Source organism: Numenius arquata, chromosome 4, assembly GCF_964106895.1.
Source record: "Numenius arquata chromosome 4, bNumArq3.hap1.1, whole genome shotgun sequence".
Lineage (NCBI taxonomy): Eukaryota > Metazoa > Chordata > Aves > Charadriiformes > Scolopacidae > Numenius > Numenius arquata.
In genome coordinates, this window is record NC_133579.1 from 30,620,717 (window position 1) to 30,639,287 (window position 18,571).

Genomic DNA, 18,571 nt, shown 5'->3' on the forward strand with positions numbered 1-18,571 from the left:
AGCATCCACATTTTTAATGTGTTTGGAATGAAGATTATATTTAGCTAGGGGATGATTATAGTGCTGTCAAGAATAAGGAGTTAATAGATTTTGCTCAGTTTACAATGCCAAAGTGGTCATCTGTCTTTCAGTTTTCCCAGTATTCAAACCTGGCTCTCTCCATACAAGTTGACATATAACTTGAGAACTAACATGCATTTTAGCAATGTAACAAATAAAATGGAAAGCAATAGATGGTTCAATTGTTGTATAGGTATATTTACTTACCTTAAGTTTGTCTCTTAGACCCTAGTTGTGTTGTACTCAGACTCATGTTTGCTTAGAGACCCAATGAGGCAGAACCTGGAATGTTATGGCTATTTCATTCAAAATAATAATGTTTGCATAGAAAAAAAGAAATATATGCATATAGATACTTAATAAACATTATACCATGATAATCTGATAAATATTCATGAAGTAATTTACATTGGCATGCAATTAGATTAAAATAATCTAATAATCTTTTTTTTAAGAGACAAATGCCTTAATGTGCAAAGAAAATATGGAGGGCATGTAAATAGTCACAAGAAGTGCATAAATAATGCATGCAAGAGAAAACACAAATATATATAAAAAGTTTGTGTGGTTTTTTTTTCAAATAAATGGTTCATAAATGTTTCTGATTTTCTTTTTCTTTTACTTGTAAACTTTTAGTCATTCATATTTACAGTCATTCAAAGTGCAATATACAGTAGAAATAGCTTTTATTAAAAATATCATGCTTGACTACTTTTTTATTGAAGATTCCTCTTAACTACATTCTTATATGTAAATATATAAGTATTCTGTGTTCACTATACTGTCTCATGTTCTAATCGAGATATATAAATATGTTAACAGGACAAGTCAAGATACTGTGTTTAATAGTGGAACAGATACAGTAAAGTTTTGCAAATACTGTCATTCATTATATAAAAGATCATGTTTCATGAGAAAAGGGGTTTCCTTACCCCAGGATTGTGTCTCATTATTGTGCCATGCATCAAAATGGATACATGTATCTTTTTATTTATTGATGTATTGATTTAGAGATGTTAGACCAACAGTGGATAACACTCAAGGCCACCTCAATTACAAGGAAACCACAGGTATGTGGCTCTTTCAAAAACTAGATTCACACAAAATCTTCTTTGGTTTTTAAAAAGTTGTACCTGTTCTCTGTTGACCTGTGTGTGTATGCATGTGGGTATGTGTAAAATAGTAAAAGAAAAAGAAAGATAGTATAAAGGTAAAACTGAGATACAGGATCCTTCAGGAAACAGTAGCAGAAATGAGAAAAAGAGAGTCAGGAAGAGAGAGATAATATAATGGTATGTGCTATCAGGAAACAGAAATTTAAACAATAAATAAAGAGGAAAGAAAATATGTCTTTACTGAATAAAGAGTGAATATGGTTGGGCAATCAAGTCCTTACACAATAGTCTTCATCAAAAATCTATTGATACTGACCGCTGAACAGCTTTATCATGTCTGGACAGCCTGTGACTTGTGGTTGGTACCTCTTCAATTTCGTCTATCTCACACGCATCTGCAGCATCTTGTGAGTAGCTATGCTTCATGACAAGGATATTTCTCCTGTTCATGGGCTGAATGAGTGGTTTTACAGGCTGGGGTTGTATTTCTGTCAAGACAGAAGCATCTCTTGTGCTGAGGTTACTACGGCTGCCCTTAATGCTAGACACTTGTGATCCACAGTGATGGTCATGAATGCATTTTGAAGATGATCTCCGCAGTTTATGATAATTTTCAAAGTCATCTGCAACATCAGCAAGGTCAGCTGTAGTCCCTGTCCCTCTGAGGGTGCATAACTCATAATGAGGAGGCTCAAACACCTCCTGGAACACTGTTTGATCAAAGTCTGTTTTCCTTTGGACAAATTTTTTACGAGGCTGCTTGATCTGTACTATAACAGAGATAACAATGAGGATGATCACAATGCAAGAAGACACCCCAATTATAGTCCCACTGGTATTGGTAAGTTGGTCCAATAGGTTAGCTTTTCTTTTTTCTGTGTGACAGGAGAAAAAAAGAACAGCATTAATTGCAGTTCAAAAATAAATGATGGGTTCACAGATTACTGCAAAGCTGAGCCTAGTCTGTGTCTGAGTTCACTTAATCAATCTCACTGACAAAAAGTAAAAAGAAAGAAATCAGGTATATGTGAAAGCCAAATAAACAACACACAGGTCATCCGTGTGCCTATCTACTTGGAAAGTGATTTACTCAGGGTATATTACGGGCTTAATAAGATGAAAGAATTATTTACATTTTTTATAAAAAGCAACCACCATAACAAGCAGATGGCTTTAATGTAACCTCTGAACTCTATTTAGCTACTAAAACCCCCAAGACTGTTACAGATGTTCTCTTCATTATTTTCTGTCTTTTCCAGTAAATATATGCAACTGGGAAATTTGGTCCAATGAAAGGGCAAGACTTTCAGGTTTTAAAAATAAATTCTTTGCATTGGGAACTTCAGTGAAGTCATAATATCTATGAGCTGACTGAGCCTGTTAACAGTATTCAATGAAAAATATAAATCAGGAGAAAACAGAAAAGTTACTCAAATTGAGGTTTCAGAAAGAAAAAAAAAAAAGGTGTGCAAGTTATTTCATTTTTCTTGACCTATTAATTACCACAACTTCTCTAAACACCCATAAAAACCCAAAAGCTGATCCTACCTACTATCTTTTACACAGGGACCTCCAGGAAGTTAGCCAGCAAATTCAACATTGTGAATGAAGGACACCAGAAAATATGCAGTAAAATAATAAAAAAGAAAAATAGTTTCACCCTAGTGTTGTGTATGTTTCTCTGTGATTTGCTTTCAAATGGCTGCAGACATATGAAGTGGTGACTGAGCCTTGTAGAATTACAAGCTGAAAGCATTCACATCAGTCTGTCATAGGCATAGCAAGACTTGACAACTGTGATTAAGTTTCAACACCCAGTTTAGTGTAATTTCTCCTGGCAACCTAAAACATATCAAAAGACTTAATAAAAAGCCTTTGAAATGAAAGTTATTGGCACCAAAACAATAACATCCATCTCTTCTTAATCTCCTAGCTACCAAAAATGAACTTTTCAATACTCCCCATTGCCTACTCTTGTAGATTCACCTGAGCTTTCTCTAACTGACTGACACCGGCTCTGGGGTTGTAGCAGAAAAAGCAACAGAACAGCAAACAATCTTTTTGCTGGAATCAGCAAATCGCCTTTTTCTAGTCAGGAAAAGAACAGAAGATAAATGCATAAGACCCAATAAAAAGATACTTGGCAAATGAAAGATGAAAATCATTCTGGAAATTAAAGAATGGAGAAGGCTTTCTGGTTTTCTCTGTGTTTAATAAGTAAAGAGCAGATAATTATTTCCCAATCGTATTTTTAGTTTCTTTGAAGAATATTATTCCATGCCACAGTTTTTTTGTGTTCTTTTGAAGTATGTTTTCATTTGTGCTTTACCCTATTGCACTGCTTGTCAGGATTTTACAGGCTTCAGCAGACTTATGAGCTGACTGCTAATCCATCTCATTCTGATTTTTTTTTCTTGATTGGTTCCTAAATTTAGCATATCCCATGTTTCCAGGAAAAAATCTGCAGTTGTGGGAGGGGGGAGGGAAGCAAACTGTCTCCCTAGTGTGCAATGTAAGTTAGTTGAACTCTTTTCTCTGAAGACAACACAGATGTTTTTTTTTTTTTTTCCCAGAAACACAGAGCAATATTTAGAAACGATTGTCACCACCTGGTTGGGAACATCAGTCCCTACCTATGAAATAGAGATTATACTTGATTTCCTGTGCTTGTTCCTTGCTCTTCAATTTCACTTGATTATAGGTAGATTTGATTGCTTTCTTACAGTGTTAATTCCACTTCACCTTGGCTTTGTAGCCCACCTGGGCTATTATGGGCATAGCATGCAGCTAAAAGACACCTGCTACCCATATGTTACTCCACTACAAAGGTAACTATGACAAAGGAACAAAAATATTACTTTTAATTACATTTTAGATTGTACGGGAAGCAGAAACCAAGTATCAGAAAGCTTACCAGAAGGACATAACCAGCCAGAAGGACACAGCCAACACAAATCAACAACAAGCAAAACAAATGCAAATACTGAAAGTAAAATTCATCAGTATTTTTACCTCTTTTCATTTTCTCTATTGCTTGATGTATGCTCTCCCTGAATTACTCTTCCTGAGCTTTGACCCATCTGGCACATACTTAACAAGAAACTAAGGATAATATGCTGTATTCCACACAGTCTAAATGACTTGACATTTCCAATTCTACACATTACCTTTGCAGTGATTTTCATCCCAAGGATACACACAATTCTGGAGTCCATTGCAGACCAATGTATTATTAATACACATATTACTGTGGCAAAAGAATGTGTTGGCTTCACAAGGGGCTAAAAACAAGAGAGAAAAAGCTGATATTAAGTAGTAAATCACTCAGCTCTCTGCAACAAACACATCTAGGAGTGATCATGTAATCTGTAATAGGAAAAAGCTATGCATCACAGGTTCCTCGAACATATTTAATATTTGACATGAAGCATTGAGAGCACTCAAGTCACACACTGTTTATTATTCTATCGCAAGAGATTTTCAGTTCTGTCTAAGATGGATGGACTTTTCCACAGTCTGACTCTCATGTTATTTGGCCCCCCAAACGTTGCTGGGGGATCATTGATGGGTTAGCAACAGTTTTAGCCGCAGATCCAAAACACAGCACCCTATGGGCTGCTATGAAAAAAGTTAACTCTATTCCAGCCAGATCAGCTCTATGGGAAATAATTTGTTTCAAAGTTTGTTGCTGAAAGTCCAGTTTTATAAAAAAAGTTGTGTGACAAAGAAAATATGTACTTTCATGCCCATATCAATGGTGCCTGAACTTTTACACACAGAGAAAACAAAATTATTTTAAACCCCTTTGGTTCACAAGAAAGGCTACAGTTAAAAAGTATGCCTTTGATCATAAATGTGAAGATTAAAAAAAACCAACAGTCTTCAGTGTCCCTGAAGCCCACGGTCTAGGAGAATCATGCAGATTAAAGCTGCAGGATGAAGGCTTTACTGAAGGCCATATACTATTACTGTGAAGAAGCAGCTTGGAAGCCATCAGAAGGAATTGTACACACTGCTAAACTGTGCTACTTAACTCGAGTTGGGAAGTCCTTAGGTGTTAGGGCTGTAGAGATACTAGTCCAAAATTATATAAAATAGTAAAGATAAATTACACCTCTCATATTTTTCATTAAAACCAAACCAGAAGACCTTTCTCCATTGAGAAAAAGAGCTACAAACTTTATCAGTATTAAGTCACTAAACAATTAACTGTTTATTTATCTTTTTATCTCAAACAACTCAAAAGCATTATTATAATTATCTTAAGGGAAAGTTAAAAAATAACCTAAGAGACTTAGCTAATCTGAAGGGCGTTATGATGCTCATATTATTGATACTTAGAATTTGATGCTTCATGGCATTTTTTCTCCTCTGCAACTTTAAAAGCAGTTCCTATGACAACATATATGCACAGCGCAGAGACCGGCTCAGAGCAGATGACTTCTTCAGTGGTTTGTTAACTAAGGACAGTACAAAGGATTTATATTGTAGAGCTTAATGACTCCATACATCATGTCAAGAAATGCACTTTTCAATAAATGCTGAAGTTAAGATATCCATAACTGACTATAATGGCTTCTTCAGAGAAGTTATGGCCTGTTAAACAAATAGTATATGCCATCAAAACTTGTACACACCCCCAAATACACAAACATCCACTCAGATATAACAATATATGCAGAAGACTGATCAGACAGACTGGTTCTGCCCACTGTTCAATTTTTTGAAAAATCTGGTATACTACCTCCTAAGAGACACTGTTCAGGTGCTAAATTTGTTACCGGAAAGATTTTTCTTCAAACTGGACAGAAAGAGCAGAACATCATATGTGCATGTTAGCAAGGGAGGGTGTTTTGGGACAGTCCTTGTCTATTGCTGTCATTTGGGGACAGTGAGGGCTGAGCCTGGAGGATACTGTGACATATTATACAGAGGATCACCAGAGGTACTATCATCCTTTCACACTCTAGCTGCAATCCCTGTTTCTGGGAAAGGCGAGGATCTTCGGGCACTGGTTCTTTCCAAGACACTGAAAGATTTTCAGTGCTTGCTCTAAGCAAAAAAGAAACAGAGAAGGAGAAAATTTGTAAAAGGGAAACCTAAGTAGTCCTGAGTAGCCACCCATTCAAAATATGTGGTAATAAGTAGGAAGTGCACAAGAAGAGAAGACCCAAATGACAAATGGAGAAATCACAGGGAGTAACAGGGGACCCGGGGCGGGAAGTGCAGGATTAGGAAAATTTATGCTAATAAAACCATAAAGGAGAAAAAAAAACAACAACAAAACCACTAAAAAACATGCACAGTAACATGAAAAGCCTTAGAAATGAAGTGGTGAGAACAGAGTACTGTGTCTGAGCAGGCAGAACCTCTTAGCTGTATGTCTATGACTTGCTCTTGCCAGGTTAAAATCAGTTTGATTTAATCCTGAATGCAACAACAAAGAAAGGATTAATATTGGAAAAATAACCCCCAATAGGATAGACAACAATTTAAGGGAAGGAAGGACGGTTGTGTGAGGAAGAAATAAAGCAATTTAGAAGTATAGTGGTGCTAAGTAAAAAAAGGAGGAACTAAAGGAAGGTAGTAAAGGAAGTGAAAGGAAGAGGAAGAAAGAGAACTGCACAGCAGAAACAGATGACACAAGGGATTCTGCACTGAAAGGAATGACAAGAGATTTTTATTTCAAATGAAAGTATTAGGAAATGTTTCAGAAATAAGAGAGAAAAAGTAAGAGCAGTACAAAAGACCTTTTTTACAGATTTAAGAAGGGATAGATATGCAAAGTGAGGGCAGGGAGATCTGGAAATGAAAGGGAAAGGAAGAAAAAAGAAATAAAGTTTCAGTTTCTCTAAATTTTGCTGTTGAACTATGGAGGAAAAAGATGGCATGTGAATAAATGTCAAAACTAGATGAATAGCAAGGCAGAGCAATTTCAGAGTAAGTCCAGCAAACTTAGCATGAGAGAAACCCAAAAGTAAGATTCCTAAACCTAATGACAAACAGCCCTCTCTTGTTCATGTTTATAAAATTAGTATGGTCAAGTTCTCTCTATAGTTCCTTGAACCTGGAGTGATTAATCTGGTCAAGAAATCAATATATTTTCCCCACTCTAATGAAGGCTTTTTGTTGGAATGAATGAAAGCATCAAGGGAAGCTGAAAACTTGTCAGTCCCGTTGTACATTGGACGAATTAGGTTTTTTGCCCTTGAAGAGGCACAGCAAAGGGGTTTTGGGATCTTGCATCAAGGACATTCTCGTAATAGCAAAAAGATAAATGAACTGGTAGTAAACGGGGTTCTTTTACAGCAAGATGGATCTGGTCCCGTTTCTTTCCTGAAGCCGTTACAGAACCCAAGATGGGAGTAGAATCAAGCAGACAAAGTATGTGTCAGCAGCACTTGATAGCTTGATCACCTATGACAATGTATCAATATGTAAACTTTTAAACCTAAGGAAAGATTGTGGATGTTTTCACAAAGGAAGCCGCTGCTATTATTATCTTCAATTAGATAAAGCAACACAAATCTCTCCACCCAGCAGAAGCCCTAATCTATCAGTTTACAGTCTTCCTCATGACTGTATAAATGCCTTTTAAATGAGAAAGCAGAGGGAATGCACAGAGCTCTGCCTTGGGCTGGACAAGGAGCCAAGTGAGAGTTTTTGGGTCAGGATTAGTGGTCAGCCCAATGTCGGCCCACAGTTATCAGTATTGTAGTTGATGTCTGTCTGCTATGGACTACCTGATCAGGGACAAGAAGTATATGAAACCTTCTTGAGACAATTGAAAGAAGCCTCACATTTGCAGGCTCTGGACCTTATGGGGGATTTTAACCACCTGATATCTGTGGATATCTGTGGATACACAGCAGGGCACAAGTAATCCAGGAGGTCTCCAGAGTGCGTTGATGATAACTTCCTGATACAAATAATCAAGCTGATGAGGGGAGCTCTGCTGGGCCTCCTACTTTTATAAACAAGGAAGAACTGGTCAGGGATGGGAGTGTCAGGTGCCGCCCTGGCTGCAGTGATCGTGAGAGGGTGGAGTTTAGGATGCTGCAAAGAGGGAATAAGGCAAAAAACAAGATCACTGGCTGGGCCTCACTAGAGCAGATTTCACTGTCGAGGGGTCTGCTTGGAAGAATGCAATGAGAGATGGTCCTGAAAGGATAAGCGTTCCAGGAGAGTTGGTTGACTATGTAAGATCACCTCCTTCAAGCTCAGTAGTTGTCTATCTGGACAAGCAGAAAATGAAGTCAAGGTGGTAGTTAGCCTGCACAGATGAACAATATGCTCCTGACTCAAACCTAAAAAGAACATATACAAGAGGTGACAGCAGGGTCAAAGGATCCCAGCAGAAATATAGGGTCACTGAGCAAAGACGCGGTGATACAGTTAGGAAAGCGGAAGCCTGCTTGGAGTTGAAATTTTTAATGGGTTGTGAAGGGCAACAAAAAAGACTCGTACAGGTATGTCAGCTGCCAAAACAAGGTGGGAGAAAATATGAATCTTATGCTAAATGGGGAAGGTGACTTGGTGACAAAGGACATGGAAATGGCTGAGGTACTGAAGGACAGATACAAGCCCTTGGGCCCTGATGCAATGCCCCCACTAGTTGGCTATTGTCATTATGAGGCTACTTTTGCTTATCTCTGAAAGGTCATGGTGACTGGGGGAGGTTTCCAAGGACTGGAATAAAGCAAATGTCCCCCCATCTTTGAGAAAGGCAAGAAGGAGAATCCTGCGAGCGACAGGTCAGTCAGCCTCATCTCGATCCCTGGGAAGGCGACAGAGCAAATAATCCTAAAAACCATTTCCAAACACATGAAGGACAAGAATGGTGTTGCTTATATTTACTTATGAAAGGAAATCATTCTTGACCAACATGACACCCTTCTACAATTGGATGACTGGCTTGGTAAGTGAGGGGAGAGCAGTGAATGCTGTGTTTCTCTCCTTAAGAAAACCTTTCACCCTTTTTTCCCATAACATTCTCATAGACAAACTTATGAATATGGGCTGGATAAATAGAAAATGAGTTGGACTGAAACTGACTGAACTGCCAAGCTAAAAAAGTTGTGATCAGTAGCATGAAGTCCAGCTGGAGGCTAGTCACTAGTGATGTACCCCAGGGGTCAGTACTGAGGCCAATACTCTTTAACCTCTTAATTGATATCCTGGATGATGGGACAGAGTGTATCCTCAGCAAGTTCGAAGGCAGTGAAAAACTGGGAGGACTGTTCGGGTGGCTGTACAGATCATAGAATCATAGAATCATAAAATGGTTAGAGTTGGAAGGGACTTTAAAGATCATCAAGTTCCAACCCTCCTGCCATGGGCAGAGACACCTCCCACTAGACCAGGTTGCTCAAAGCCCCATCCAGCCTGGCATGATGCCTGATGGGGCATCCACAACTTCCCTGGGCAGCCTGTTCCAGTGTCTCACCACCCTCACAGTAAAGAATTTCTTCCTACTATCTAATCTAAATCTCCCCTCCTCCAATTTAAAACTATTACCCCTCATTCTATATCTACACTCCCTCATAAAGAGTCCCTCCCCATCTCTCCTGTAGGACCCCTTCAGGTACTGGAAGGCTGCTATAAGGCCTCACTGGAGGCTTCTCTTCTTTAGGCTGAACAACCTCAGCGCTCTCAGCCTGTCTTCATAGGAGAGGTGCTCCATCCCTCTGATCATTTTCGTGGCCCTCCACTGGACCTGTTCCAATAGGTCCATGTTCTTTCTATGTTGAGGACTCCAGAGCTGGACACAGTACTCCAGGTGGGGTCTCATGAGAGCAGAGTAGAGGGGCAGAATCACCTCCCGCGACCTGCTGGCTGCACTTCTTTTGATGCAGCCCAGGATGCACGTGGACTTCTGGGCTGCCAGCACACATTGCTAGCTCATGTCAAGCTTCTCATCCATGAGCACTCCCAAGTCCTTCTGCTCAGGGCTGCTCTCCAGCCATTCTCCGCCCAACCTGTATTTGTGCTTGGGATTGCCATGTCCCAGGTGCAGAATGCGGCATGTGGCTTGGTTGAACTTCATGAGGTTTGCATGGGCCCACCTCTCTAGCTTGTCCCGGTCCCTCTGGATGGCATCCCTTCCCTCCAGTGTGTCAACTGCGCCACACAGCTTAGTGTCATTGGCAAACTGGCTGAGGGTGCACTCTATTCCACTGTCAATGTCTCCAACAAAGATGTTAAACAGCACTGGTCCCAGTACCAACCCCTGTGGAACACCACTTGTCACTGGCTTCCACTTGGACATTGAGCCATTGGCTGCAACCCTCTGAGTGGGTGCATCCAGCCAGCTCATTGTTCACTGAGTGGTCCATCCATCAAATCCATGGATTCACCAAGTTCAACGAGTGGTCCATCCAATCTCCATCTCCAATTTTGAGACCAGGATGTCATGTGGGACAGTGTCAAATGCTTTGCATAAGTCCAGGTAGATGACGTCTGTTGCTCTGCCCTTTCTACCAGCGGTGTGGCAATATTGTAAAAGGCCACCAAATTTGTCAGGCACGATTTGCCCTTGGTGAAGCCATGTTGGCTGTCACCAATCACCTCCTTATTTTCCATGTGCCTTAGCAGAGATTCCAGGAGGATTTGCTCCACGATCTTGCCAGGTACAGAGGTGAGACTGACTGTCCTGTAGTTCCCCGAGTCCTCCTTTTTTCCCTTTTTCAAGATGGGGGTTATGTTTCCCCTTTTCCAGTCAGTGGGAACTTCACCAGATTGCCATGACTTCTCAAATATAATGGAAAGCCACCCAGCAACTTCATCCGCCAGCTCCCTCAGGACCTGTGCTTGGATTTCATCAGGTCCCATGGATTTATGCACCTTCAGGTTCCTTAGGTGGTCTCGAACCCGATCTTCTCCTACAGTGGGCAGTTCTTCATTCTCATAGCCCCTGTTTTTGCCTGCTGCAACTTGGGTGATGTGGTTAGAGTCCTTGCCAGTGAAAGTTGTTCAGTAACTCAGCCTTTTCCATATTCTGGGTGACCAGGTCTCCTGTTTCCTTCTGGAGAGGGCCCACATCTTCCATAGTCTTGCCTTTATCCCTGACATATCTATAGAAGTTTTATACAGTTTTATAGATGTGCCTCAATAGGCTGGAGAAACAGGAACTTCAAGTAGATCAATAAAAGGAAATGCAGTCTTGTGCCCAGGGAGGAATAACTTCATGCACCAGTACATAGTGGGGAATAACCATCTGGAAAGCAAGTTTTCAGAAAATGATCTAGTGTGCAATAATCTGACCATGAGCCAGCAATGCGCTTTTGTGGCAAAGATAGCCACCAGTGTCCTGGGCTGCATTAGAAAGGACATTGTCAGCAGGCTGAGAGATGTGATCCTTCCCCTCTACTCAGCACTGATGAGGCCATATCTGCAGTGTTTTGTCCAGTTCTGGGCTCCTCAGCACAAGAGAGACATGGACATACTGGAGTGAGTCTAGCAAAGGGCAACAAAGACCATTAAAGGCTTGGATCATCTTACATATGAGTAGAGTCGGAGAAAGCTGGGACTGTTCGGCCTGGAGAAGAGAAGTGTCAAAGGGGCTCTCATCAATGTGTACAAATACGTGATGGGAGGGAGTGAAGAAGACAGAGCCAGGCTCTTCTCAGCAGTTTCCAGTGACACGACAAGAAGCAACGGGCACTAAATGAAATACAGGAAATTCCCCTTAAACACAAGAAAAAACTTTTACTTTAAGGCTGATCAAACACAGTGCAGGAGCTGGTTTCCCAGAGAGGCTGTGGACTCTCCATCATTGAAGATACTCAAAACCCAATTGGATATGGTCCTGGGCAACCTGCTGTAGCTGACCCTGGTTTGAGCAAGAGGATAGGACTAGACCATATCTCGGAGTCCCGCCCAACCTCAACCCTTCTGTGACTCTCTGAAAAGATGGTTTCATAATTAGATTAAAAGTAACAGCTGGGAACATGCAGTTATGATATTTCTGCTTTGTCCCAAAGCTGCCACGAGTCAAGCTCTACCATGGTACTGGCTTAGAAATAAGTGAGAGAGTATATTCAGCACAATGAACAATCCATATTCCAAGCGAGAAAATTAGAACTATACATATAACCCAATCTGATGTATTTTGATAACTTTAGGTCTTTGATAAGTTGTTGGATTTTTACAGCATGAAGCACTCTAATTTAAATGAAATCACCTTTTAAAGAAAAAAACATTATTAAAGGTTCTTTTTCCAGTTTGGATTTGAAATAATAATTATTTTTATGTACAATAAGTTTATATAAAATAAATCCAAACCAATTTCATTCTACATTATTTTTAATGTTAATATTTTCTTTTTAAAAATTTCTGTACTATGTGTAGGGATACCTTGTATCTTAATATAAAAACAAATTTTATAGTTATTGAATTAATTATAAAGTAACATCTGCTTTGCAACAAGTATTTGTACTGAACTATTTATACTGAACACAAGATGGTGCACTTATCCTAGAAGATATATAAGCAAGTGCATTACCAGGAATAGACATGATATCCTAGTCTTTTTCAGGTTTAGGAAACGTATATTTTAAAAAAATCCAATAATAATAACCCTATTTCTGTTATCTATATGTAAATATATTTTGTATCTAGTACAAGTTAGGAGATCACTGTAATGATCAAATTTTGAGAAGGTTGCCATTACAGTATTAAAGAAGCCTGAGTTCAGTATTCGAAGGTTACTGCTTTCAAAATTTATAAAAATTGAACCAATAGAGTTGTCTATATTTTCTTGCTACTGGAAGGTTTTGGGAATGCACATGGAGCCAATAATCTATACTTTTTCATTTCTTAATGCAAAATTATCATAAATTCTTCTAATCCTGAATAGCCCTAAGGCAGAGAAACATAAAGAGCATTAATAGTTCTTCCATATGCCATGTTTATGAAGTAACATGAAATAAAAACATTCATATTTTATATTTTAAAAAAGTACTGCTTTCACCAGGGCAATAAAATAAATAATCACAAGTAATATATTTTCATTTATACTACAAAATAACAATATTTATAAAGCAATATAGCAATTAAATATTCTCTGTTATTAATACTTATACTATTGTGTGTGTTTTGAAATTAATAATAAAATACATTATCTGCGTGTTGAGCAACATTTTGTTGGGCATCACAGGATACTTTGGGTATAAAATGCAAACATGGCCAGGTCAAAATATTTTTGCAAGATGAAGTCAAAACCTGACTTGTTATGGGCCTGGTGTGAAGCCTGGCTGTTCCATTTCAGTGCAGTGCTTTCCCCAGCATGTTTACACTGTTTCTCAGCACCACACAGAGTTAGTGCAACTCCTTTGTTTCTGGGGTGTGAATTAGCTCTGAGCAAGCTAGCCTGGGTGTCTGTCATACATACTTCATTGAACCATGTGGATTTACTCTTTGAGCCTGTTTCAAGACAGGGATTTCATTCCGAGGTTCCCTAATCTTAGATGAATACCCAACGCTACTTGCTATTTTTAGACTTCTCTCTTCCCCCCTTCCCTTCTAGTCATAACATTTTTGAGAGGTCTTGCTTTCTTCTGAGGGTGAATTCTGAAATCTTAATAATGGTTAAATGTGATAAACATTTTACACTGAACTCGTTAGACATTTCACACCTACTCCTTATGTCCTCAAGATAGCTCGTTGCATCACGCTCCACACATTAATTCTTTAAGTATAGATCATTTGGATTTTCCCACTGTTCCTTACTGAAAAATAGAGCTTTCTTTCCTTCACAAGAGAAAGAAAAATGAAATTCTTCAGATGTCCCTTGAATCATCCTTGAAACAGAGGAAGAAGTTTTCTCTCAGTCTCTCCAAGGAACAGTTTATCAGTCATGCTGAGAGACTATTTCACTTACTTTATTAAAATTATAAAATTATTAGGATGATTTTAGTACTGTACACTACAAGTATATTACCTAAAGTAAAATTACTTATCTTTTCATTTGCCAGTAATGAAAAAAAAAAAGAATCTTATTAAAATACAGCTATTAGAAACTTGAAAGAGAAATGTCCTTAATATTATGTTTTCTTTCTTAGCCACCTTCGGACAGCTCTGTTCAAGACAAATGTAACCTTTACAGATAGTTATTACCAGACACACATCTAGTCTTTAAAAAACACTTATATGTGGTTTCATGGGGTTTTTTGGAATATGAACTCACCAGAGAATGGCAGCTCAGGAGCATGTGCTCAGAGCTCCAATCTGTGTTCAGTTTATACATGCTAGGCATCACAAACACATATTTTGTTCAGGGGCAGGGATGCTTAACCAGTGAGGGTTTTTCACCAGAGATAACTGCAAATAGAACAGCAGGGCAGAAAATCACAGGTGAGTGCCCACCAGTAAGGAGATGATCTCAATGATTTCTTTTTTTATATATGTTAGAGTGGAAGCAGGAAGCAAACCCAGCAAAGCTGCAATCTATTTACACTCACAAGTCCTTTCAAAGGGAAACCATCTCTTCACATATGTTGCACTTATCACTTTGTTGTTCCCTTTCTCAGTAGTTCCCTTTGCATTACCATAATAAAAGCAGGCATAAATACTGCATACCTCTTCCCCATTAGAGAATTGCCCGTGCTGGGGTGATCATCTTCATGGATTCTGGCTGTAAACAAGGACTTGAGTGCTGTTAGTTAATAAAGCTGTGCACTACTCTTGTAAACGTGGCCCTAGATTTCTATCCAAATATGGGGTTTGTTAATAAAAAGTATGATAGAACTTGTGCTGCTTTAGGAAAACCACATGTGACAGGGCTTTCAAAACAGTCTTAGAGCTCAAAGCAAGAAAAGGAATGATATTTTTCTGGTCTTGGGTTTTTGGTTCAGGGTTATGGATGGAGAAGGAAGCAGTGCTACCAAATAGTAGTCAGAGGTGAGAAAACTAACATCTTGCCCGCTGTGCATACAGGGGGATTTTTTTCTTATTCCATACACCCTGGTTCTATGAAAATGCTTTTAGGTTAAAGCCTAGGTGTGTCTCCTTAGGAGCAGCTCTTTGAAGAAGCTGTAGGTGTAGCACGTCTGTCATTAATCAGGCTGGAGATCACTCTCACAGTTGTGGAAAATGAAATGAACAGGTAGCGGCTGAAAAGACAAAGACTCATTTTTCAAGTCTTACCAGATGAACAGACACCTCTTGATGATACCAGCTTTCTTGTTTTCCTTCTTCTGATTCTTAAGTTAATTTATTGAATATTTGAAATCTATTGTTGACAGTGACTACCATATGCAAAAATGTGATTAGATACATATGCTTAGAAGATATATTAAATATTAAAAAGGTAAGGACATAAGCAGACAAAACCCATAATGATAGTCGGAATAGCTAATAATGCTGATCACTAAATGTCAAATCATCACTCTATCAGCTATTAAGAATTAATTGGATATTAAGTGTTACTTAGAGATCTACTACTATTTTGATGATGTGAGAATCATTACTGATTTTCTGGCATGGCATCACTGCTAGAGGTTTGAAAACTTGTAAAACCATTTTTTAGACACAAACAAAAAAGACACATGTATTTCAAATGTAATTGGAGCACACTAATCAAACCATATGAAAATAATCATATAAGAAATGTCTTTAAGATTTCTCTGTTCTACACAAATGTCAAGTCCCCAGGAAACAGCTCTATAACAAGAATTAACACTAAGCAGACTTACATGGAAAGAAAACATTCCTCAGGCTAAGTAGTCTGTTTCCACAAAAAAGCACTTCCAGTTCACAAACCCTTCTGTTAGGGAAGACTGCAATCTCAACAATTTATCTCCACACTAAGGAGGGGAACTTGGGGAGCTACAGATCACACCTCCTGGCCATGCACACGGCAACAGTAAATACAGTGATTTTTACTTTGTCACTCTTTCCCATACACATAACCACAACGTAATGTCATCTTCTATTTTCTTTCTCAGCTGTAGGTGAACACAATAGCTTTTTTCCTCTTTGTCCTGGGGTAGAGACACAGGTATCTGTTCCCTGATGCTTATCTCCCTGAATGAGGACTGACATTCCCTCTCTTCCATGCAGATGATCTAATTATTCCCACATGCTGCTGAAAGACATTGCAGTTTACATGGTATGAGCTGTGTCTCGCAGTGCGCATACGGGACACCTGCTCTAGCTGACTCCTGACAGCCAGCACCAGTCTGCAGCATAGGGCAGCATTTCTGGACAACTGACATGGCACAGAAAGTACAATCGGCATCACCTTTAAATCCTTAAAGTCAACTTCCAGCATTAAAAACATGAATGCAGTTTCTTCTAATATTTATGAGCAGGCTGTGTATCCATATTTAAAAGCACAATTGAGCCCTTAATAAATTTTCAGTTTTTAGTGTGCAATGATTCTGTAGAATAAATTTACAGAAAACACACAGTGTTAATATTTTCAATTCCCAGTCAGAATACCATACAGTATAAATTAGCATCTGTTTACAAGAACGGAGTAGCTCATAAGATGTACGGTGTCAGGTAAAAATATTAGGAATATTATAAGAGAAAAAACCACATTTTTCCTTGCAAACACACACTTATCCAAACCTTCATTTCAAGTTAGTCATCACAGTGCTTCACTCTCCAGTTCTTTTTATGCTGTGAACCTCCAGTGTCTATGCAGTTGTTTCTAAGGTAACAGATCAGGATGCCTTGTGAAAAAAAATGAACCAGATCTTGAATATTCAAGACATCTCCAGTTTCAGAAATGAGAAAAGGGCAGTATCATCTCAGCTGAGGGTTCTCAGTATCTTTTAGACCCTTGCCTGATTTACAGACAAGAAAAATATAATCCACCCGAAGGCTGCAGTGTGAAAGTAGAGTGGTGTATGCAGTTTCAGGCGTGTAGCCTGTCAGAAATTTTTAATCAGAGCCATAATTAAGGAATTACGGAGGCTGTTCTCAACAGAGTCTCATTGCCTCATTGCAGGGTACACATACACAGAATACAGATGAAGAACGTGTTTGGTAGGATTTCGCCTTCATTCCAACCACTGACAACTGCACAGAAATCTTCCTGTCAGACATGTGATGCTCAAACCAAAAAATACATTAAAAGTGAACGTGAATCACTATGTGAAAATAAATGCATATACTCCTTCCTCAAGGGACCAGATATGCATTATTTCCATCAAAGAAAACAAATCAATGTCATTCACAGGTGATTACCTGAATCAATAACTTTCAGTGAATGGGATTATTGGGTTTTGTTGAGGGTTTTTTGTGGTTTATTTGTTTTTTTAAAACTGGCTAGAAGTACATTTTATTTCTTTCAAAAGCTGTTTTGCTTATTATCTGAGTCCAGAAATCATATAAACATATGAATGCAGGCAAGGCATATAGAGAGAATATTAACCAAAACATCAAGTAAGGCTTTTAGGAAATTTCTCTTAATACAAAAAAAGTAACTAAATTATTTGCTTAACAATATCTGTTTATATATGTTAATATATGTTTATTGATATGTGCATTCTGGAATATGCACAAACATACCCACCATCTATGATAAAATAATCATAAGGTATTTTTCAAATGCCCATCATAATAAGATCTAAAAAGTCAAATTCATAAAAAAGGATCAGGCCTGGTAAAAAGCTTCAGAGCCATATTATTTTCCACGTGTTAGGGAAAACTGAGACATAGCGGCTCGATAGCTTGGTGATCAGATAAAATTTGTGGTCATAGGATAGGACAGGTAATGACTACTCATAGTTGTCTTCCTGTCTCTGAATCCTATACACTCTCTACTGTATTACAAATTATTACATGCTACAAATGCGTGGAATAAAAGCTATCCTGAATATTTGCAAAGTTTGTTTGGGAACATTCTTCAGCAACTTTTCTGCATGAAGAAAATACTAAGAGTTTTGGGGATCTGCATCATTTAACAAACTGAAAGGTGGAAATAGTGATTATGGTCTTACGTTCTTGGAAAGATGTGAAGAGCATCTGGAATCGGCTGCTTCGACTGCCTTCATCTGCCCACATGCGGATTACACCGAGACCTGTCCGCAGCATTACATCATTAGCAACAGTGCTGCAAAATTTTGCTTTCAAATCCTCCACAGAGCTGCTTCCATCATAGACAGCTACGAAATTCCTTTTACATTCATTAGAATTCTGCATCTCATAGTCCAAGAATCGCAAATAGATCTATGAAATAAACAAATAACAAAGGTAACATGTACAGACATTTGAGAATGACCAAACAAACATTAAAAACCTTTGCGGAAGAAAAACTACACACCACCACCATCAAAATATTTTTTCTGGAGCTGGTGATCCACAGGCCACTTCCCTGGAAGGGCATTAATATGGAAACTGAGCACTGTTTACTCTTCTTGGTATTTTGTCTTTCTTCAAAGCAGAAT

At 38.6% G+C, this 18,571-nt stretch overlaps 1 protein-coding gene across 1 annotated transcript in view; it reads right to left on the reverse strand.

The window, feature by feature from the left end:
* Nucleotides 1-281: 281 nt before the first annotated feature.
* NETO1 (neuropilin and tolloid like 1) overlaps nt 282-18,571 on the reverse strand; it is a 68,823-nt gene continuing 50,533 nt past the window's right edge. The window contains exons 7-10 of the mRNA XM_074146512.1: nt 18,125-18,353; nt 4,343-4,456; nt 1,492-2,050; nt 282-342 (exon numbers count right to left, since the gene is read on the reverse strand). Of these exons, the coding sequence (XP_074002613.1) occupies nt 282-342; nt 1,492-2,050; nt 4,343-4,456; nt 18,125-18,353 (963 nt within the window). The remainder of the gene's footprint in view (nt 343-1,491; nt 2,051-4,342; nt 4,457-18,124; nt 18,354-18,571) is intronic.